We start from the raw sequence: 25,748 nt of genomic DNA on the forward strand, positions 1-25,748 counted from the left end.
CGAGAAACTCAAAGAAGAAAACGAGACTTTTGTTTAATTCACCAGATATACAAAAATGTTATACAGCTGATTAATTTGTGCTTTTTCTTTTCTGAAAAGCTGGGGATTTAAATGATGTTTTCGTATCGTTATTGAATGTCTTGTATATGTCATCAGGTCAGAAAAATCCAATTTTCCATGCTTAAGTATATGCAACATTTGCCAAGATTTTAGAGCATTTGGGATACTCCTAGTAAAATGTTAAACTATCATTTTGTCAACCAGTTTGTCAACAGAACGGCGCTGTGTGTGTACTGAGGAAAGTACTGCTGCAGCAAATGCGTTACGTCTTAGGCTGTTGCTGCGAGAAACTCACTTACGGCCGTTGTATCACGAAAATGATTTACATTTTACGTGCCTGGTTGCGTCAAAACGAACTAATGACGGAAGCCATAAATCTAGAGGCAATTAAGACGGTCTCGCCATTTGGCACTGTTTCGACTGCTATTTTCATCATCTTAACTCCGGTAAGGGCTCTCGTGAGAAGCGGTGATTTATACAATCTCCAGCTGCTTTGGCGAAGACCACGTTGCAAAGCGAAACTACCTTCCGTCTGATGATTGGTGTTACTAATACCCCATGTCGCTCACTGGTCGCAGAGTCTATCTCAGTCCGATGCTTTTCGAACTGCAAATCCTCACCAATAGCAGTCTGAAAGACTCAAGCGATACAGATCGAGAATAAAAGGTTATATTTAGTCCGCTGCTAGAGTAGAGGACAAGTGGCAGTGTCATCGATGAAATGGTTGTCAAGGGCGATAATGGTGGCTTTGAATGAAGCGCGTATTTGGGTGGCAGCAAAGAAAAATTGAATAATACAGACCTATTTCAATTTTTATTCAGCTCAAATCTTTTTGTCCCCATTTGTTTTTCGTCCATCTTTTTCGCTCTTCCGTCGATGGATCTATCTACTATCTATCAGTCCGTCATACCATCCATCACTTCTTTCTCTTTTCCCTTTCTCTCGTTCTCCAATGCAGTGTATGTGTGAGATCACCGTTCACCCCTCTCTCTCACCCTGTTTGTAATTCTCTCTCCTCTCTCTCTCCTATCTATCTATTTTCTATCTATCTATCTATCTATCTATCTTTATATATCTATAATAATAATAATAATAATAATAATAATAAGGTCTTATTTACCCAGGGTAGCCTCTTCAGTGCTACCACTGCTCTACCAGAGGGCCCTGCTATTATTATTACCCTAGCGTTGCCAGGTACCCATTTATACACCTGGGTCGAGAGGGACATTGTGGGTAAAACATCTCGTCCAAGGATGTAAGCACTGGGCGGGATTCGAACTCACGGCTCCGTTCGGAAGTCGGGAGTCTTATCCACTATGCCACAGCGCCCCCACCTATCTATCTATCTATCTATCTATCTATTTTCTATCTATCTATTTTCTATCTATCTATCTATATCTATCTATCTATCTATCTATCTATTTTCTATCTATCTATCTATCTATCTATCTATATCTATCTATCTATCTATCTATCTATCTATATATCTATCTATCTATATCTATCTATCTATCTATATATTTTCTATCTATCTATCTATCTATCTATCTATCTATCTATCTATATCTATCTATCTATTTTCTATCTATCTATCTATCTATCTATCTATCTATCTATCTATAATACTGCACGACGCACAATATGAACATCTTCATGTCGCGATAAACATTAAATCATACCCTCCAAAACACTGTGCTGGGGAAAAACATATAAATAACAGGAAAAATCGATATCCGGAATAAAAATTAGGAGTAACCTCTGACCTCCCACCTGCTCGTAATGTCCTTCATATTACACCCTCTCAGGAATTCGACGTTAATATGCGCACTATACTTTTCATACTTCATTGTATACAATTGCCTATGGAAATAACAGAGTAAAAGAGTTGGGCTACGCTTTGATTGTTTTTGTCAACCTACAATGATTACTGAAAGCATGTTGGTACGAAGACACGTCACTGATATACATGTATTCTGTTTTGAAGAGGTAAGTTATTCAAAGTATCTTTAGAATATCATCATAAACAATCAAAGCATAACTTGTGATAACGATCAATACGACTGCAGACACACATGTGAGCATACAGCTTAAACTGTGCTCTTTGGAGTGTGTGTGTGTGTGTGTGTGTGTGTGTGTGTGTGTGTGTGAGTGTGTGTGTTTTCCACTTAAATTTATTTCTTGTAAACCGTCGATTCAATTACCAATTATTACTCCGTCTTATTTCTGTCAACATGGGATCAGAAGGATGAGAAATTTAATTCGAAAGGAATCTGTTTATCCTGGCAGCATCTCCAAATCTTGCCACATCATAATGTATGTCAAAAACGTTTGATAAAGAGATACGTCAAAAAGATATAAAAGAGACAACACTAGCTATTAGCTGCTAAAGAGAGGTAAATATTTCATGCAAAACAAAGTCGTCAGGAGAGGATACTGCATAAAACTGTCATCCGCGTTTAATTGCCAAGATATAGAAAACAAGAAAACACTTGAATATGACGGCGCCGACTTAATTTAGATTCCTTCGTCAAATTGTCTTTTCCTTTCTAAACATCACTGTCAAAACGTAGGAATCCTGTCCTACATTTGACGTCAGAGAAACCTTTCAAATCGACAATCAAAATTGGGAGACAAATGTCATTTGAGTGCGAATGAAAAAAACAAAATGCCTCATACAGACGGAGGAGCGGGACCGAAGAGAAAATGAGGCTTGGTATTTACCAAACGATAGGAGCTCGTGAGCCATTCAGGACTAGAATCTTACTCTTTGGCCTGGCATGGGTCGATGAATAACAGAAAAGCGCAAAATGTCAGCGGCTATCAAGATTGACTCCGTGGCATTACGACAACAGCTGAAACCGAATGCTTATTTGGAGTGGATATATAGGAAGAGGGAGGTGGGGGGGGGGGGATGCAACCTTTTGGTGTGAAAGAGTCTTACGTCTTAACTAAATTTAGGAACTGCAAGTCAGTGAACCAAACAACATTTAAGAGCTGCAAGCGTTAATGTACTGCTTGCATCTTAGCAAGACGTCAGCCGTATCTTGACTATCATACTTGAAAACGAATGTCGACATATAAAAAATAATAAAATACTGCCCCATATTGCATCCCAAATCACGTCGTAATGTTTACCTTGCTAAATCAAAACACGTTCTCCTGATATTAGCATGAACGATAAGACTATGGGTTAGGGTCAAGACAGAAAAAAAAATCATAGGTCGTATTCTTTTTCTCTCCAGTTATACATAACAAGTCTAATATTTTGCATAACCTTTCTCCAGTGTCGTAATACTATCACGAATTCTTATTTGGATTTGAAATGTGAAATGCAACAAGAAGATTAGCAGAAAGATATAATCGTCAGACAATCGCTGACCCCCCCCCCCCCCCCCGTACCATATTTCATTACAACGCAACCAGTCAACAAGCTACGCATAAGTCCTTCGGCCGAATTTTAATACGCGGAGAAATAACGCGGTAAGACCGAGTGGGCGACGCACAACCCACGCAAGGAGAATTAGCAGGACCTACGGCGACCGCGCTTAATGCATCTCTGAGCGTGAATGCGTTTGGCGTGGCGTGATCCTCGCACTACGAGGCGCCAAGTGAAAATTTAATCTGTGTGTAAGCGTGTGTCATCATCGTCTTCTTTTATACTTCCTTCTTTTTCTTCTTCTCTATCTCTCTCCTTTCCCTTGCCTCCACAACGATAATTCATAGAACGATTCAAAATATTAATCCTTAACATTCTACTGGTAAGCTGTGGGATTATCAGATTTCGATGTTTACAGCATTAACAGTTGCGCCAAATTCTTGAAGTCGTTATTTTGAGGTTCCTGAAGAATGACCTACTTATTACTATTCGAAGACGGCAAACTAAGAATGTTTACAAAGTTTATAACAATTGCAGACATATTTTTCTGAAAGTTTTATCATCCGAAGTCACCAAATCTTACAGAATTTATCTTGCACAGTGTGTGTGTGTGCAAATACAAGAAAGAAAAACAAAACAAAACAACTGTTGATCTCCCTAGGATGATCCCTCTATAATTACTTTTCTATTTGTATCTGATTCCTTGCACTGATCAGTCGAATTGCAGAAATGAATGTTACGATAATATCATATTAACAGAGAACCGAAGACCAATGCTTCGTCTTAACATCGCTCTATCCTATGATGTCTGATCAATACGAAAATCAAGCTTTAAACGTCAGTCCCCTGTTTTGACAGTGACCAAGAGGCGCAGAAAAAGATTTCACAAACTCTCATGGCATGCTCTCATGAGTTTTTTTTTTTCCCTCCGGTTGCCTTTTCAGGGGCGGATCCAGGAATTCCGTAAAGAAGGAGGGTGGGGGGGGGGGGGGGGGGGGGGGGGGGGAGGGGGCGTAAAGCAAGTGAGCGTAGGGACCGAGCGCTGCGTTTTGGAAAGTGGAGGCCCAGTTTATATTTCTGGTGCCACTTCCGTCCTTCATCAGTTGACACCAGCTGATGCATACTTTTATTTAAAAAAAAAAAAATTAAAGGGGCGCCCCCTGGATCCGCCACTGCTTCTTCACCCCTAACCTTCTTAAGCAATGTTTCCTCTTCGATCTTTGCCAAGATTGTAGAAAATATTGCTCTGTAATCCCTTAAAATGTTAAGCCAGAAATAATCGTCTGAATTAGATAAACGGTAACCGCATGTCTGTTTCCCGTTAAATATTTACATCTAAAATGTCTTATATCCTCACATCGAAGATTGCATACCAGACAGGAATGACATAAAACCTCATCCGGCTCGAACGAAAAAGGCAGAGAGGATACAGCGGAAAAGGACACCACAAATAATCACCCATCCAAGATGCAGAGAAGCCATACATAAAATGACATTTCTCTTGGAGGCTTTAACGGTGCAAAAGGAAAACGAGCTGTCGAGACTAGATTCAAGCAATTAAGATGTTTATGTGAAAAACAGGCCATGTTGTTGGTTTGGTCCGAAGCCCTTAAGGGATCTGAAGACAAATCCAGGCATGACGTACTTGAGCGACGCCTTCATTTATTTCTGGATTCGTTTTCTTGTTTTAAGTTTACGAGATTTTCCAAAAGATCATACCGCATGGGCAGATTTGAGAGATTTACCGAACAACTTCATGCTTGTTAGTTGTATCATTAACATAGTCAACAACACACTGAAATATAAAAAGGTATGTTCCAGTCTATAATTTATTCACTCAAAACAGCGCGCAAACAATTTCATAATTTTACAACAGAGATCTGGGGGGCGTCTCATCAACGAGTTCGTCGGAGGTTTTCACCGGCAAATTTGCTATCAGCCAATCAGACGCAAGGATTTCAGTAGCTTTTAACAGTTGTCAGTGTAAATCAATGACAAAAAGTTTCATGAAACGGTCCCCAGGAGTTCAATACACTTTTCGTAAGACATTATTTCCAAATCTAATGATGGATTAAATAACAAAATCTAGTTAATGGAGACGCCGATAGGAAATTCCTGGTGAGAGTGAGGGGTGTCATTCCAAAATTGTTGAATTGTTTATATGTATATCAGGGCTCGACTTTTACCTGCCCAATCGAGCAACTAAGAATCAAAAGAAGACCATAGTCACTAGATTATTTTTTTTTTCGGACCACCAGCGTTTCAAATATAATACCAGCAAAGACAAATGTCGGTGTCGAGCCCTCTATAAATATGATATTATACATTTTGTTTGATTGATTGTACACGAGTTATTGAAGGAATTGATATGCTTTCAGTGTGATAAGCAGTCTATAATATCCGATGTCAAACATATTTCAGTGACTATGAACCGAATTGAAAATTACGGACTTAATAAAAATCAACGTAGAAAACTTTGATGTCCATGAGCTCCGTGACGCACGAAGGGAAAGCAGACATAATTTGTTAATTAGAATAATGAATTTACACGTATCTCACAAACATACAACACCCACGTCTTTGTCGATGCTGATGTCTGGACCCTCAGAAAATATCAAAACGTACGAGAGAAGGATAGAGTGGGAGACAGAAAAATTGCTTATTTATAATCATCACAGTCTACAGAAAGCAGATAAACACACGCACACACACGCACACACACACACGGCCATCTTGTGTCCTTTGTATGCATAAGTTCTAACCATAATTTGAAAACACGGTCTGGTAAATCTGTTACGATTTACAAGAAAAACCAAACACATGCAGTTTGATCCTTGAGGCTGGCTCGAAGCTAAAAGTATTGAACTGACCAGACAAAGGCGAAGTGCTAAGTGTTTTGCTAAAGAGCGGGGCAGGGAAGGTATACATCTTCAAACTGAATTTTAATATCGGTCGAAGAATACCTTTGCAATGTTAGTCAGATTCAGCATTTCTTCAGTGCAATATGATTCATGCTCAGAGTTGCCAAATGCTCACGTGTAATAAATATGCCGATGAAGCCATCTCCTGACATTCCATGTTACTCATTGTAATGCACCAAATCACAAAAACAGAGAACAAATCTGACACGACGTCAAGCTTTCAGCGCTCACTCCGTCTAATTTCGGTCTGTGCAGACATTTTCATCAGTTTTGAACCTACGTTGTACTTCGCATAGCTTACTACACTATATGGTAGTCTAGAGATGACACAGTGTTATAGTGTCCTACTGAAATTCATGGTTTTGTTTCAGGTTGACTTTAAGTACGCTAGAAGAACCTTGCTTGTTTTCACTTGACATAATGACACTTTCCAGTGGTGTTTATTTTATATCCATAGAAATAATGTCAGCCAAGCAATCTGAATTTGCATAAATTTGTAACAATTTCACAAAAATATTTTCTTTCTGTGCACTTTTTTTTTCAAACAGTTGATGTAGGAATTAAAAGTTGATATTGAAAACATCGAGCATGTCATTATCATATTTAATTGATAACAATTAAAATGGAAGTTTAATTGTACAGCAAACAGAATGGAAAAACACACACACACATACACATTAATCATAACGATGATACTAAGCCTTTGTTTCTTTTTTAGAAGTCTGTTGTGAGGGTTGTCCTACGTTACCGTACCCGGAGCGGAATCTGATTAATTGACACAAATTTAACTAAACTGTTTACAGGAGAGCGGTGGTGTATATTAAGTCCTGCGTCACAGAACCATCCAGTGGAAGCTAGAATCTTGAAAAATGAGGCGAAGTACGAGCGCACGTGGGACTCCACGAAACGGCGCCACATCCGACGAGCTTTTGGAGTGTCTACACATACACACACACACACACACACACGCACACACACAAGATTCCAAGCGTGACTAAGCAAATTTGCGCGAGACGTCTAGCTGTCACGTAATTTTCAAAGCCACATATCATATTTACGCATTGCATCCCATTAATCACTAGAGGGGACATTCACGAGTTAGTTTGCCTCTAATAAATGGCTGTATGGTGTGCTGAAGCGTGTATATAAAAATAGGATGTGTTTGTCACTGGCAGTCGAGATGAAACAAACACTCATGCCAATCTTTCCCGTCTACTGAGAAATTAGTCTCTTTGATGTGTATACAAGTACTTACTCTCAAGCATAGACAGGTACTAGCAACATGTACATAGACACACATAGGGTTAGAGATTAAGTGTAGTACATGTATTGTTCCTTGGACATTTTTATTCACAATTCTTTCACTCACACTTTCAAGGTGGATAGTTTCTCCTTTGTTAACTGCATGGTATATATATATATATATATATATATATGTACATATATATACATATATATATATATACATACATACATATATATATACATATATATATATATATATATACATACATATACGTGTATATATATATATATATATATATATATATATATATATATATATCTTTTTATATTCATGCTTTCAGTGGACACAACTAATGCCACCTTTGAGAACGTTCATAAATAATACCGACTACTAATGTTACTGACGCACAATGCTTCGAACAGTGCCAGGCTTCAGCACGTCAAGATATATTTAGAATGTTGCAATGTCTTCTAAGAAATCTTCAAACTGTCTTTTTTTCTCTCAACGTTTAGCTTTGAGTAAGAACAAGATCTGTCTTTCCTCAAATGCAACACAAAAATGACAATTTATGAACATATATAACATATATATATATATATATATATATATATATACATATATATATATATATATATGTGTGTGTGTGTGTCTCAGTACTCAAAATATCCTTGCAATTCCTTTCAATTGTGCTAAAATTCAAGATTCCTTTATTCAAAAGTAATTTCTAATTTGAAATGTTTTACAGTATATGAAATTAAGGGTAATTCAGGAAATGTAGGAATGTCTTTAAAAAGTTGGCTTGATGATTCTTACATCAAATGTTTACTCTAGAAATACCAAAAATGTTCAGTTCAATAGGATTCAATTTCAATTTATTTCCATATTTTTACATGAAATACGTAAAACAATACAAAATATATACAATAACAATTACATGTATATAATGAAAGTATTTACTTTAGTGTGCCCTGACAAACATGTTTCTCATCATCTTTACCCTAGTATTTTGTGTTACATAATTATACAGTACAGTGTATCCTTTTACGATGTTCACTCTAGTTTATGTCTAATGTGTGTTAAGTTTAGATGCTCTTTATCTGGTCAAATAAACAAATAGATAGATAAATAATAATAATAATAATAATAATAATAATAATAATAATAATGATAATAATAATAATAGTTAATAACAGTGAAAAATAATAAATTTCAACTAATCCATCAATCAGTGATGAAAATAGATGATACATATTGGTTATAATGTAATAAACAACTACATGTATGAGTAGTACATACAGTGCGTCTATTTGCATGCACATTAATCACACTTATATAACTAGAAAAGCACTCCGAGAGCGCAGACCTCCGCCAAGCAGTTACTTTCCATCGATGATCTTGCTCTTCCATATGGAGATCAGTGATTTCCACCCACTGAAAAATTGCCTGAGATCCCCAATCAGAAGCCTTTGTTACGTCATAAACCCTCAGATGCGCGCGCGGCGCGCCTCGCCCTAGCAGAAACTAGGGCACGCACTCTAGCGCGCGCACGCAAACCTCAAATACGCCCAGCCTGGGGGGCGTTTCATCAACGAGTTCGTCAGAGGTTTTCACCGACAAATTTGCTATCAGCCAATCAGACGCAAGGATTTCAGTAGCTTTTAACAGTTGTCGGTGTAAATCACCGACAAAAAGTTTCATGAAACACCCCCCAGAACTCCCAAATTCATTGACCCTACCTGCCAAAATATCAAAAATCCTTCATAAATTCCCTAAAAATTCTTGGATCATTACCAAAAGTTAATCGTTTGGTACTTGTGTCATTCTCAACCTTTCCTGCAAGTTTCATCCCAATCTGTTCAATACTTTTTTAGTTATTTTGAGCACAGACAAACGAACGAACGAACGAACAAACCAACGGTAACGAAAACATAACCTCCTCCCTTGGCAGAGGTAATTAACCCATTAAGGACAAGCTGATTTTGCTGCAGCAGACATTATCCATAGACACCTGCCTAATTACTGTAAAACATGATATTTCGCGGCATGAAATATTCGCGAATTGGAGCTGACGGCTTTTTTCGTGGCATGAAATTTTCGTAAGTTGCCTCTAACATTCACTGCATAGTGTAGACAAGTACTTTTGCGTGCATTTCAATTTCGCAAATCTTGGTTCTGGCGAAATGATAATGCACCCAAACATTCCTTGTTTTACAGTGTACTTGGAACTAGTCCACAACAGTCAAGCGCAAAGGATAACAGGCATAAATCATGTTCATTCTTTCTCTTGTCCTTCAGATGGATGACATACTAAACAAATTGAAAGTATGGAGGAACCTAATAAAATTGGAACTTGCAGTTAATAGGTCCCAAATGTTCATGGTTCATCAAAAACAAAACAACTTCATCACTTGTTTTTATCTTTACCTTCCTGACACATTGAGAAGCATTTTTTTGTGTGGTTTTTTTTTGTGCAAAAGCACAACAAATTGTCTTCTTTTGACTCAAATACAACATCAACTTTACTGTTCATTGTAAGTCCACTTATGTTGCTTATCTTATGTTCATTATGAATTTCATTTAAATGAAAGTTTAACAGTTAATCTTTGATTGAATATCCCTGCAGGAAGTTACAAAGAGCACAATCCTTTTTCCACCTATTTATCATTATTCTGAATCTATACTTGCATGGAGAAGCCATCTTAGTTAATGCCAGCACATCAAAAATTTCTGTCAAAATGAAGTATGTTTGTGCCTGTTAATGAAGTAAGAGATGAGCATGGTTAAAGGAAGCTGCTGATTAAAACATGAGCATGTCTGTAGGGATTTCCTAAGTAGGGCAATCGCATTAGTTCATCGCAGTTCAGATTTCTACACAAAAGATATATAACAACACGGTAATAGAGATAATATAAATTATGGGAGAAAACACAAAGCAGCGCTGACTGCCTAGAATAAATACTGATTATACTTTAACATTCACATTTTCCTTGGTAAAAATATGAATGTTTTGGGGATCAAATCATAGACACTGAAATTTCAAGAAACATTCAATCCAGCCTCAGTCACAGAGCCATTAAAATAAATAATTTTTTAATATACACTGTATATGAATATTTAAAAGTTTCAACTTTTTAAATCAAAATACAATGTAAACCTCTAGAATTGGCATTAGAATTGTGAAAATGTAGATTTCAGTTGACCTTTCACTTATGCTAAGTAAACTTAAATATAGGCCTGTTATTGTGTATTTACACATTGTACACACAAATACTTCATCATTTAATCAGATACTCAAATATCAGTTACTACTGTTTATCTATAACATTGTACACACATACAGTATATGTTTTATATTTGTACTGTACAGAGCATATCAAAAAAAGGTAATCCAATTTTGGAGAGCTACCATTTCATAATTGTCATCAATGGAGAATGCAATGTTAGTCATGAGGAAAGAGGAACTCTTCCTCTTTCCACCTCTTTCCAATGATACCTAATTATGCTGAAACACGTCATGCATGACAGAGCACATGAACTTTAAAGACAACAATGACAAATTGTACTTTTTCCAAGTTTGAGTGTTATCGTGATGGAACAATGCATGTCTCACTGAATGGATGGAATTTCTCAATGAAAGTGGTAACATTAGGTGTTTTCACATCAGCCCGATAAAAATCCAAGCTCGAGATATTTTTCGCGATTGCGAATTAGCGCGCTATTTCATTTCTTATTCACATCAGCCCAAAGAGAATGTGCCCGAATTTTTTTCGAGCTCATTCGACAGCTGAGTATGTGCAAACAGCATCAGTAATGTGTGTGCCCTCTCAAAAATTCCTCATGATTTGTGTGCAGATTGCCTCGATCGATCAGGTCACACACGCTAGGCATGATGGGATGCATCGCGCTAATTTCTCGAGTCGTTTTACATTATCAAATAGTGCGCTACTATCCCGCTATTTCAGAAACTTCCCGAGTTGGACTCGAGAAATTTTTTCGAACAGAGCGATACAATTAATGCACTAATTTGTGTTCACATTATCAAATAGCGCGCTATTTCGTGATCGCGTTAATTTCCCAAGTCAGAAAATAGCGCGCTATTTCGAAACATCGGGCTGATGTGAAAACGCCTATTAATAGGCCAGCCTGCATGACTGCAGGTATGTGTTTAGGGTTAGTGTTTAAGGTTTCTTCTAACATTTTATGGTTCATAACCTTTAACATGGCCACCTGTCCGATAACTTGGTCACTCCTACTGAGAGCAACCCACTCAGTCCATTTTTCCCTGTCCACATTCAACACATAGCTCGCAGTGCAAAACCAAGTCTAGAATGTGAAGAGAGAAAATGGATAATGGTTCCGCCTTTGTGGAAGTAACCAAGTTATCAACAATGGTGGCCATATTGAAGATTACAGACCATAAAAGGTTAGAAGAAGCCCTAAACACAAACCTGCAATCATTCAGACTGGCCTGCTAATGTTACCACATTCATTGCGAGATCCCATCCATTCAGTGACACAGCACTCAGATGTGCAAAAAGTGTAATTTGTCACTTTTGTCTTTTGAGTTATGTGCTCAGTCATGCATGAAATTTGTCAACATAATCAGGTATCAATGTAAAGAGGAAGAGTTCCTCTTTCCTCGCAACTAAAATTGAGCTCTCCATAGCTGAGAATTATGAAATGGTAGCCCTCCAAAGTTGGATAACCTTTTTTTTTTGATACTCACTGTATATTTCCTCATCACTCAAGCAAATGTATCTCTGTGTATTAAACAGTAATCACACAGGGACTGATGAAATGGTGGTCAAGCAGCCTGATGGTCACATGAGTGGGCAACCAAACACAAAGGGTTTCTTGCATCACTATGCCGCTTAAGGGTAGAGTTCCTCATCCGTCATTGTAGGCTGTAAGTGTCGATTTGAGTTACTATGGATAATGTACACATTCTCTCTTTATGTGGGTTGCATAGTACGTTAACATCTCTCTCGCATCTGCATTTTCGTCCAGCAAGACATCTGTTTAGACATGCACAAAAACAACGAAATCAATAATCCAAATCAAAAGTGTTCTCTTTACATTTTCATGACAACAAAATGTTTTACAAGACACATACAAGGAGGGCAAAACCAGAAAGAAAATACTAAACATTCCACTATTAGGTACTAGTGTATATTCTTAATTAGTTATTATGCAAATGAATTCCAAGCATAAAATTGTAAAAGGCAAATTTATTCAGAATGCGAGCACTTCCAGCAGATCAAATCCCACTTCACACTGGGCATTTCACACTGGGATGAGGTCATAAAAGAAACCAATGCACAGGTGAGGATTAGGAGAGAGAACCCAATTAGCACCACGCCGGCTTTCAAATGGATTTCCTCAGGCGGGCTGAAGCAGGAGAACTCAATCAACAAGTGGGTGTTACCACAGGAGAGATATATCTAGCCTTTCAAGGCCATTTCTTGGATTATGCATGATACTGCTATCGAAGCGGAGTGAAGTACAGTATTTTATTGATATTATCATGCACCCACGTAGGGAGGCCACACAACTCTACACATGCCTCTTGCCACAAATAAGGCTAAAATGTCACTGAAGTTCATATTAAGCATGTCCAAATTTACTTTAAGTATGTGAATTTATTTACAAAGTATACTTTTTTGGCTAAAGCGCAGTACACGTTGGGGGGCATTTTTCGATTGATTACCACCAGCGGCAAAAAGCCATTAGACATTCGATTACAGTCAGGATTTGATAAGCGCCCTCAAAAGCTATTAGCCGTGTGTAGACCGTAGAGAGTTCGTCAGACACGGTTTGCCTTGGTGCCCGCCGCAGTCTAACCTCTTCTTGTCCCGCTTCTTACCCAAAATCATTCATCTCTCCATAAGTAGACTTGCCCTGAGCCAAATTCACTCTAAACTTTCCACGGTCGTGGTAAGTAATGATGCCTTACGTGGTTGGCTCTACTTGTGTGGTCACTGCCGCTTGATATAAAGAGGAAAAGTTTGTTCACGAGAACTCTCATATAACTAGATGAAAGATCATGTCATCTTCTTGATGACTACATGACAAGATCATATTGATTGTGAATCATTTTGTGTCAAGGGTGCATGGTTTTGAAATAAAAGTTAACAAATCATTCCTGATTTTTTTTTTTATCCACTGCACATACTTCCTGTTTGTGGTCACACGGCAAGTCTTAGTACAAAAATGTTAAGACTGCTATTTGAATGGTCCTCATGTAATCAAATGATAGAATTCATGTAAATGATTCTGATCAAAGCTGTTCCTTCACAAAGGAAATGCTTCAATTTCTTCCAAAACAATGTAGGCAAGAAGAGTAGTATTTATTCTCCACTCAATACATGGCAGCTTGACTAGCAAGAAATGCTTGCACATCATAAAGTCTTTCTTTGATATCCAGTTTGTACAAAGAAAAAAAAAATCTGGTCGGGGTAGAAATTCATGAGTGACAAAAGTATGCGCTTGTAAGTGCACTTGTAATTTAGTGAGGGCAGCAAATGTTTGTTTATTGTGACTTCAGAGCCCTGTGATGGAACAAAAACTTTGAGTCAATCGTGAGTTTAACACGGGAGTCAATGAAAACGGATGACGACAGCCATGTGCTATCCGTTTTTGCTCAAACAAAATTGTACAACTGACAGCCACATGGAATTTTTAACTAAATGTCACGTAATAGGCAATCAACCAATCAGATAGCTACATTCGTTTTAGGTGTTGCATAAAGAGTAAAATAAAGCTGATAGCATACATGGCATACAATTAATGTATAGACCGATTCTGTGACGCGCTATGTGTATTTTTGGCATGGGCAGCGCCATTACTGCGGTGTCCCAGCCGACCCCCCCTCCCACTCCCCCACCCCTCTCACGCGCACGGAATGAAAAACTGATGCATGGTTGTTTTAGCCAATGGGCGTCTCGTACTGAGTGCGCGAATGCTTGCTTAGTGCGCGAACCTTTGTTACATGTGCGCGATAAACATGTTGCCCGTGGGGTGGGGGAGAGGAGGGGGGGGGTTGGCTGGGACACTGCAAAATGAGCTTATGGCTGCGCCCAGTGCCACAAATTGTCTGCTGCCCTCAACAAACCTGAATCGGTCTATATTATACAAATGATGCACAGGATAGAGTGCGTTAGTGTAGGCGTAGTGCACTCGAGGGTATTTACAATTGTGAAACATGCACGAGGCGAAGCCGAGTGCATGTTGCACTACATTGTAAATACCCGAGAGTGAGCTACGCCTACACTAACGCCACGAAATAATCCTGTGCATCATTTGTTTTATAAAATGGGTCGAAAATTCGAAAACTAACATCATTTTTCAGCGTTTTTCACGTACCTTTGTGGGTCAAGACGTCCGAAGATGTTCGTCCCAAACTTTTACGCACGTCGCACTCGCGGAAGTCCCGCACATACAGTACAGTGTGTATAAGTATAATGGGGGGTTGGGTTTCCGGACACCCGCATGAAAACTTACTTATTTTACATAGAATATGCACCCTTTACCTTAAAGACTTGATATAGACTCCTCATATAGGCCTACTAGACAACATACTCTGAAAACGGCGTGAGAATTAACCTGCTAAATCGTTGGATTTGCTCTTCAAAGTGACTCCATGTACGCGTCCGGTCCCATAACGCTTGGTCTACTGTACTGTACAAAGTGTACATACGTATAGTACAGTATACGTACGCCACATATGTTATGCACAAGGGAAGACAGGCCGGCCGGCCGGCAGCCCGAACTAGAAGTTGTTTACAGGATTGACAGCGCGTACGCGTATGCATGCAATTCATCAAAGGAGCCGCCGCGCGCACAGACGATCGGCAATCTACCATAGGATTACAGGCAGTGCAGTTGTACTGAAGTAAAGGAAGGAGGTGTGTCTCATTTCAGCGCTTCCTATTGGCTACATTCTTGAACCCATTTTATAAAGTGTACATATTTGATCCAGCATTGAATACCAATAGTGAGCATGCTTGCACCATGTTACAAAGTTTCTAACATGTGTAGCAAATGCGAAGGAAATGCTGGGAACAGGGATGCCAAGTTCAAAAAAATTTTATGAGTGAGATTATCATGACTCGGCATCTCGGCATGCGAGCGAGGGTGTGGGAGGGGCTTTTTCCCCCTGTGGCCCGAGTCCCACGGTAGGGAGCTTTCTCAATTTTTAGCTCTTTATGGTGCGATCAGGTGCATACTTAAGTGACTATAAGACAAAAGGGAAATATATACTTTCATTTGCAACTATCACTTTAATCTTTTGAGCTACATGCTCATTATTATAGGCCCAAGTTGCAGACTTCGCCTGATGCGTGAGAAAAATGGGTGACATGCGTGAGATCGTGAGATGGCCCCTAAATGCTTGAGTCTCACGCAGAATGCGTGAGACTTGGTAGCTCTGTGGGAAGCCCATATTGCATCACACGCCTGGACTCGTCCTTCGCCAAATGGGTGACTGCATGGCTAAGCAATTGTGCACATACGTATAATACACACAGAAATCCATGTAAAAACATCCAATCTGTGTGATCGATACTAATCAGTAATGCCTTTCAACTAGTGTTCACAAAAGACACATTTTTAGTGCAATTTGGAATATCTATACTTTCTTCATTCTACATTTCTGCATTCTCAAAATTTCAAAAAATGTCCAAAGCAGCCCTCTGCCGTTTCACAAAGTTGATTTTCAAGACATTGATACACTTTAACTTAGCTTTTGCTCTGCTGACACACAACTTCTATCTTATCCTTCCAGTGGCTTCATGTATTGTGAGGAAGATGATCCAAAAAACAAAGTAGGCAACAATGGCTTCTTCAGTTCCAAAGGTTAAAATTATGGGGACATCGTGGAGCTTCATGCTTACAAGCAAAAGTGAATCTCTGTAATTACGCTCTGGGAATCCACAGACAATCAATTCAACTATGGCACTACCATGAGAGCCAGATCAGAAGATGGATAAAATGCCTCCAGCAAGCTTGAGGTACATGATTGTCAGCGATGTCAGCTGATGAAACTAGAGAATCACTCTGAGAATGCAGAGCTCTGCCAAGCAGCTAAGTTCCACCAATGATCTTGTTCTTCCATAGAGTTCAGTGATTTCCACCCATACGTATACATGCTGAAAATCGCCCGAATTCCCAATATAGATGCCTTTGTTACGTCATAAACCCTGAGCTGCGCGGCGCGCCTCAGCCTAGCAGAAACTAGAGCATGCATTTTAGTGCGCGTATGAAAACCTCAAAATGCGCAGCTTGAACTTTGAAGTTCATTGACCCTACCTGCCAAAATACTGAAGATCCTTCATAAAATCCATAAAAATTTCCAGATCACTAACAAAATTTAATCATTTGTTCATTACATCATTCTCAAGCTTTCCTGCAAGTTCCGTTCACAATTTTTTCAGTTACTTTACACATGGACAAACAAACAAACAGTAATGAAAACATAACTTCCTCCCTTTGCAGAGGTCATTTAAACAGACCAAGAAATGCCCTGAAAAATCAATCAAACAGTCTAACTGTATCAACAGGGGATAGGCTTCTCATAGTCACATGAGTCCGTTATCACAGTTGTGACATCCACACTCCATGTGCCTTTGTACTTGCCTTGATAATGTGTCATGTCGTTCTATTGGATTTTTGTTGACTCCTCTCTTGTGACTAAGAAAACTCATCCCCCCCCCCATAAAAAAAAAAAAGATTCAACAATATGGCAGTCCCCAACTGATGTGAAACAACAAGCTTAATGACTAAGATACCCTTTACAGATAGTTTCAAGACATCTGTGCAAATTAGTGAAAAAAAAACCTGCTAGTCCTAGGCCCCGTTTTATCAAAAGATATAATCGATTATGAATTTCCTTACCACACAGGCTGCCATAGACTTACCTCAGAAATCAACATCAGGTGTGGTCAGACTGGCAAAAGATTGAGAAGATTAAGTTCGCAATCTTTAAGATCTCGAAGTTTTGCTAGTGTGATCGCAAACTTCCTGTGAAACTTCTCGCAAAACTAGTTGCGAAACTTCCCACTCCAACTAGGGATATTTCCCTCACCCCCCGACAAACTTCTCGATCTGTTTGCGGGCGGTGCCTCTGAAGCGCGAGGCCATTGTCATGTACAGATGTGCATTGTTACATCACAATCACGATCCAAGTTTGGCTGCCAGTGTGACCGCACGACAAAAGATCGCGAAGACTTACTTCTCGATCTTTTGCCAGTCTGATTGCGCCTATCATAATCAATCATAACTCTTCATAAAACAGTGCCCAGGTACTGCTCGGCATACAAAATAAAGAGAAGGTTAGAGAGGTGTGCTGAGCCAAAAGGCATCAGGTTATAATACGTTGGCTGAAAACCAGAAGGGCATTTTATCAAAATTTTTGGGGGTATTGATTTATTGCTATCATGCTGTAGAACTCAATCTCCTCTACATCATGGTGTCCATTCAAAATCATTTTTCATTTTCAGTAAAAATGTTAAAAAATTATAACCACAAGGGTGCTATTTTACCCTACATTTGGTACAATGCTTTATAAGTCTACCCACTCTTGATTTAACAAACTTTTTATTTCATGAAAATTGATGGTTTTATTTTCACTTAAAAGCTCAAATCTAAGAATGCGATAGCGCCCTTCTGGTTCTCAGCTGACAAGTAGTAGAGTTAACCTGTTCCATGCCGAATTCTGAAACCCCCATAGATTTAATAATACACGGGCTGCCAGGTGCCAGTAGGGAATGGGTTACCTTGAATGGAAGTAGACTCCATGTCAAAGAGAGGTTTGTGACTAAGCTGGTAAACTGAGCTGGTTCTCTCTGCTCTAGCTCCAGACTGAGCCATCATCCTCCAGATGCTTGGTAGTTTACTAGATAGAACAAAAAACAAATTTAGGAGATCATTTTTGGTAACCAAGGTACAAACTGTAGATATACATTACAAGTTCCAGTGGCTCCTCATTTATTCATTTTATTTATTGATTGATTTATTCATTAATTTATGTACGGATGTATTTTTGTACTCATTCATTCATTTGTTTATTCATTTACTTATTTATTGGTCTTGCTTCACTTGAGTAGCTCTGTCAGTGGATACAAACTTTTTCTCAGAGCCCCTACACATATATTACACATACATGGGGAAAAAAAGAAAGAAATTGCATACAATGCACAATACAGCTACAGTAAACTTACAACATGACTCCTTTTTTTTAAGTATTGAAAAAACAGGACATACATATATAATAACTTCACGTATAACATCACAAGTAACCGACAAGTGATAAGTGCACATGAAAAAAAAAAGAAGAGGAGAGAAACCAAAAAAAACAAAAAAATCACTTTTCTAAGATGGGAAGACAGAGAAAACAATTTTGCACACCCACAGGAATGACAATTTATTCACATACATGTACAAACTTTCACAGACACACCAACACACACACAGACATACACATATGTACACACAGCATTCATATGACCTATCAAAGGAACTCAAGAATTCTATTCTCACACAGTGTCATGTGTTCATATGTGACCGTGCACCACAAAACGAACAAAAAGTCGCACACACTGATTTTGCGTGAGGACTGAAAATAAATGAAACGGGTCAACCTTGCTGATCTTGACTTTTTCATATTTTCTGAAACAGCAAGTCTTCTTTTACACTATGATAAAATTTGGGATCATAAAACGTTCAGGAGAGTGTGTTTTTTTAGCAGTTCATCTTGAACATTTTTGGTAGAATAGTGTGATTAGGTGTGTCCCCTTTTCATTTCTGAAAAACCTTGTACACACTCTTCACTTTCAACTCTAATAACCTTTGAAAGGATAATGCTACTGCTTTGAAAGTTGGCATTAATTATGGACAGAATGTGTTAATGAGGCATGCCCAATTTTAGTTTAATCTGATAATCCCTTCATTGTTGTTACTCCAGTGGTTTACTTCCTGTTTTTTGTCCCATTCATCGCACAGCCAGCATGGCTTGGTAAAAATTAAGCGCTTGAATAGACACTGTACTTCAGAGCCTCTTTTCTCAATTCACACTTTTCCTGAGTTTGTGCTTTCTTTCCGATATTTAGATAGGTTAGGAGAGTCCATTTGATTAGAGTTATATATCATTTTAAAGCTTAAAGTCTGCTCTTTCAGAATATGGTCTTAACTAAATATTTATGTCTGGCGACTTTTTGTTTGTTTTGTGGTGCAGGGTCACATATACATACACATGTATATACAGCAAACACAGCCTACTGATATCATACACTTACACAAAATTATACTTAGTATCCTCAGGATATACAAAGTAGTTTGTAATCATGAAAACACTCTACAATCTGGAAAGGGTACGAAAAAATCTTATGAAAGGGTACTGTCAATGTCAGTAACATTTTCATGCCAATATCTGTTCTTCTCTCAGCTGTACTGCAATAATAAAAGTCAATGTATTCATAGGTTCCCCGACTCGGTATTAGCTCAGCGGCAAACAAACGATGGATTTGGGAAGAATAAAACTTTATATTTTCAGCTAAATTCCCCTGCATGGTGCCCCTACGTCTGTGCTGCTAAATCCTTTGAGGCATATGGCAACATCATCCAAAGCTTATGTGATTTACGGCAGATTTCTGTGATGGAAGCTGTAACTACTTTGATTTTCCTTCTCAGTTAAACGTATACTTTGAGAAAGGTTTCTGTACTAGGTCAGATGATGAGAACTTCATCTTTTTCAAGAAAATCAAGAAAACACAAAAACAGAAAGAAAGCCAAATATGTTGCATCTCCACACCAACATGCAATTTACCATAGAAGATAGGAATTTTAAGTCCCACTCTGAGATTCCAAGCTGTCAAGTGATATATACTGTGTACGCCATATAGCGAGTCTAATTTTTTCGCAAATTGGGACTTCCCGACAATTTTGCGAGTGGTTAAAGGGCTGTACAGTACTGGTTGAGGTAGGGATTCATGTTTTGAACATTCCTAAGTGAGATAATGAAAAGCCTCTTTTGAAATATGGAAGAGCATGTAATTCTAAGAAGGATTCAATGTTTATTTGATGAAAATTGGTTTTCAAATGGCTGAGATATCCAAACAAGGCAATCGCCAAATTGTGTCTCGCCCATTCACGTACAAGGAATTAATATTTTTTATCATTCCCAGAAGTTAATTGACCTGCTTATGACCTTTGACCTTGTGGTGACTTTCAACACCCTAAGGGACATTTACCATCCAAGTTTGGTCACAAACGGACAAAGGGATCAAAAGTAATGAGCCATAATCGAAAAGCGCCATAAAAACTTAACATTGGGCCCTAAAAATTTGTTGACCCCTTTCTGTGACCTTTGACCTTGTGATGACCTTTAACTCCCCAAGGGACATCTACCGTCCAAGTTTGGTCACAAACGGACATAGGGATCAAAAGTTATGAGCCACAATCAAAACGCGCCCTAAAAACATAAGATTGGGCCCTAAAAGTTTGTTGACCCCTGTCTGTGACCTTTGACTTTGTGACGACCTTCACCTCCCAAGGGACATCTTCCATCCAAGTTTGGTCACAAACGGACAAAGGGATCAAAAGTTATGAGCCATAAACGAAATGCGCCCTAAAAACTTAACATTGGGCCCTAAAAGTTCGTTGACCCCTGTCTGTAACCTTTGACCTTGTGGTTACCTTCAACTTCCCAAGAGACATCTACCATCACCCAAGTTTGATTGCCATTGTAGCAAACATGTGCCGAGTTACGTGTGATAAGAGTCTTGCAAGTAAACTTTAACATATGACCTCAAATGACCTTTGACCTTATCATGTGACCTCTTACGGCACCATAACATCAAGGTACCCCCAGTGCATCCATCACCCAAGTTTGATTGCCATTGTAGCAACATGTGTCGAGTTACGTGTGATAAGAGAGTCTTGCAAGTAAACTTTAACGTATGACCTCAAATGACCTTTGACCTTATCCTGTGACCGCCAATGGCACCATAACATGAAGGTACCCCCAGTGCATCTATGACCCAAGTTAGGTTGCAATCCAAGCAACTTATGTGAAGTTATTTGTCAAAACAGAGTCTTGCAGGTAAACTTTAACATAGAAAAGAGAGTCTTGCACATACTCTTTAATATAATGACCTCAAATGACCTTTGACATCATCACATGACGTCCGACAACACCATAACATGAAGATACCCCTAGTGCTTCTATCACCCAAGTGTGGCTGCCATTGCTGTAACAGTTGCCAAGTTATGCATCATAAGAGAGTCTTGCAGGTAAACTTTAACATTTGTGACGGACGACGGACGACGGACGGACGCCATTTGGATCCCTTAGTCTCGCCTTCACCTCCGGTGGGCGAGACAAAAAGTGCTAATAATAAAAGGCAACATGCCACAACTTTATTAGGATCTCTTTGCTTCACCTTGTTTTTGGAAATCTCAGCCATTTCAAAACCGATTTTCATCGAATAAACTTTTGATACCCTTTAGAACTGCATTCCACTTACATCTCATAGAGTGGTTTCTGAATATCTCGCAAAATGTTAAAAGCTAAATCTACACCTCGACCAGAACTGTACACACCCTTTAAATGTGAGAATGTGGAGCACAGGAATAAACGGAGACATGTGCTTGAGCACTTCGCATTCATATCTACATCAGAGATAATAATTTCACGGGGTTGTTCAATTCACAGATTGCACCCAGCTCGTAAACTTTGCCAAAATAAAAAAACCTTGCACAATATACGGCGTATACAGTACCTTACCATCCAAATAAATAATCAATTAAAAAAAAAGATAAAAATTTAAGAGACAAAGCTTTGCAGTTAGGCTGTATTTGGGTACAATAAGTTACAAAATGTAATCTTTATTGTATGTCAATCATAAAATGGATTTACACCACAATGGCAACCATTGTCAAGGGATTACCAGATTAACCTAATACTTAACCCGTTGAGGACGAGTCCTGAGAATACTCTGGCAGGTGTTTACGGGAAATGCGTGTTGTAGCGAAATCAGTTTGTCCTCAACGGGTTAATACACTCCATAAGAGCAATACATTCATAATTATATCAAAGCATCATTGCTGCAGCTGATAAACTTCAATGTTTTGGTAAGGTTTCTATCAAAGCACATTTCTTTCCTTTTTTTACACCCCTGGATTGAAAAAAAGAGGAAACTTACCCGAGACAAAAAAAAACTAGATATATCGCTACGGCTACTGATATGCCTCCGCCATAATGCATGGTTCTCCTAATAGGTCTATAGTACAATGTCTTGACAATGTGTGATGACAGTTTCACACAATTGGCAAAATCTTAAAATGACAGGTTTGACACAAATGTGCTGAAAGTTCACTTTCCTAGAACTAGGTTCAATTGGATGAATGATTAAAATGTCAGAGTGCAGGTATTTGGGGAACTGATGATTTTTACTTGACTTTTGACCCTTTTATAAGTTTATGCATTGAGTAATTTTCAAGGTATTGAGAAAAAGTATAATTTCAGTATCAAATGGGAAAATAGCATTATCTAAACCTGGCCTTTGACCTTTGACCTCACAGTTCCAAAGAGAATCACTGTTAGGTTGAACATGCATAAATATGTAAGTTTCATGATGATACCTTGAGTTACTTTCGAGATATGGAGGAAAAAGTGCAATTTAGCACTTTCACTTGACCTTTTACCTTTTGACCTTTGACCTTTTGGCAAGAAACTTCCCCAAAAATATATATTGGGTAATACATGCCATACATCAAGTTTAAAAAAAAAAAAAAACCTTCAGGCATATTGCATTTTAAGGAAAGTAGTGATATTTTGAGGAGTTGACCTTGACCTTTGACCCCCCCCCCTGACCTTTGACCCATGACCCCCAACTTCCCTAGATAATCACTGCCCATCAGTACAAGCATATATACTAAGTTCCATGAAGATACCTTGAACCATTTGCGAGATATGGAGAAAAACATGAAATTTCAATTTTTTTTTCTTCACAAAATAACCTATGACCTTTGACCTTTGACCCTGTGACCCTAAAATCCACACAAAGTATTATCCCCCAAGGATATACCCTCATACCAAGTTTGATGTAAAACCACCACACGGTTCTTGAGATATCGACAAAAACAAAACGGGACGGACGGACGTACGGACGGACGTACGGACGGACGTACGGACGTACGGACGGACGGACGACCCGAAAACATAATGCCTCCGGCCACTTCGTTGCGGAGGCATAAAAAGTGTCTTTAGAATTGCTTACAAACATTATTTACAACAAATTCTATACTTCAAAACAAAACCAAACGTCCAATTCAGCTAAATTGACCCACAGTGCATATATTCAAGTATAATGAAACATTATTCCATTTGACTGTTTGCAGGTATTTTGAGCTAAATCACAAATGATTTATTGTTTGAAAGGATAGTACATCACATGGTGGTATCTCATTATACTTCATAAAAGGAACTGTTCACCATCTGCTTATCACATAAAGAAGAACTAGTTGCAGAATTAGTAAGAGGTTATCTCTAAATATGCAAAAAATCAGGAGGGGGGGGGGGGAAGAGATTACTGTAATTTGACAATTTGAGACAGAAACATAATTTGTCTTTCAAAAGGAGTTGCCAGTTCAATGACTAGTAACAAATCAAGTGATTAGATGCTTTGATAATTCTGCATCCAATGAAAACGATGGCATAAGAGCACAGTGTGTCTCTGATGCTCTCATTGCATCTTATGAAATACTGGCAGTTAACAGAAATATCACAAAAGATACAGCAATTAAAAAAAAAAGGAAAAAAAAGAGGGGAATGGTTTCTTGGACTGGATGGATAAAATGCCTCCAGCAACCTTGACGTACATGGTTGCCAGTGATGTCAGCAGATGAAATAAACAGACCAAGAAATGGCCTGTAAAACAATCAAACAGTCTGAGTGATAAAACAGGAGGTGGGCTTATCATAGCTACACACAAAAAATGGTGTCATAACTATGCAGTACCGTATCTTCTAATTGAAGGCTGAAAACTAGGTGTGTCTACGAACGCTGTCGCTGGATGCATTCATGACAGATGTGATTCCCTTTAAATGTACAGATGAGTCTTCTTCCTATAAAGCTAGGGTGACATCTATGATCACACTAGGAACATAAGAATCAAAGCATGTTCACTCTGGAGGAGGCACTCTTTAACTCTTAGTGCACTGAGGTCGGATTGGCATGCACGGTTCCATGACATTTGCTCCTGTGACAATTGCTCTCATGAAATATCTGCATGCTAAGCTAAACATAAACTCTACCCACAAACATTACCTTAAACCTAGTCCTAATCTTCAAATGAAGCTAAGCCTAAACCCTATCACAACCCTAACCCTAACTCCTTGGAGAAAATAAGACCAGAGCAATCGTCACAGGAGCAAACGTTGCATCATCGATTGGCACAGGAAACTGCATTGTGTTGCACACTGTCCAAAATCCTAGGCGCAGACAAAGATCATATCCATGTCTCTTCTTGATTAGAAATCAAAAGTCTGAGCTACACAGTAATGGTATGTAATGCCAACCAGTGTCTAAGCTTATTGTGTTATATTGCTAGTTATAAATAAAGTTGCTCTTAAAAACAATAACTGATTTGTAAAAAGGACATATTTGTCAATGAGGGTGGTTGGATTTAACCCTTTTGTTTAATAGACAGAGTTGTTTGAATGGAAAAAGAGTTTTATGGTGTGATATTTTACCAAATGTACAAAATTTCTTCAGCAACAGCATGATTTTAAAACTTTGCTTTTTCTCTCCCCGTCCATTTGACTAACATACAGCTTCAGTCAACGGACTCACACAATGTCTTGAATCCTTCCACCACAGTTTTACATCTAGTGTGTTTCACACCTCAGACAATTGGATGGGCAAAGTCCCAAACCTAATTTTGAGCCAGCAGAAGTCCATTGTCGAAAGCACAGAATGTTAAAAGGAATTTCCACTCTGAATCAAAGGGGAATTCCGGTATAGGCATGAAACATGGATGACAGGTCATGTGTAGGTCATATCCTTTCCTAGCAGGCACACTCATAAATTCTGAAGTAGAAGCCACGGCTCACACAAGACTAGGAAAAAGCAGACTTCTACCCCACTTTA

At 38.6% G+C, this 25,748-nt stretch overlaps 1 protein-coding gene across 1 annotated transcript in view; it reads right to left on the minus strand.

The window, feature by feature from the left end:
* Nucleotides 1-25,748, minus strand: part of LOC139733734 (protein zwilch homolog) — a gene marked incomplete at its 5' end in the record, with an annotated part of 66,873 nt that overhangs the window by 3,268 nt on the left and 37,857 nt on the right. Inside the window, 2 exons of the mRNA XM_071644543.1 lie at nt 12,545-12,618; nt 18,376-18,494. Of these exons, the coding sequence (XP_071500644.1) occupies nt 12,545-12,618; nt 18,376-18,494 (193 nt within the window). The remainder of the gene's footprint in view (nt 1-12,544; nt 12,619-18,375; nt 18,495-25,748) is intronic.

Source organism: Diadema antillarum, unplaced genomic scaffold, assembly GCF_040938485.1.
Source record: "Diadema antillarum isolate AM-2024a unplaced genomic scaffold, OU_Dant_1.0 seq00000488_RagTag, whole genome shotgun sequence".
Lineage (NCBI taxonomy): Eukaryota > Metazoa > Echinodermata > Echinoidea > Diadematoida > Diadematidae > Diadema > Diadema antillarum.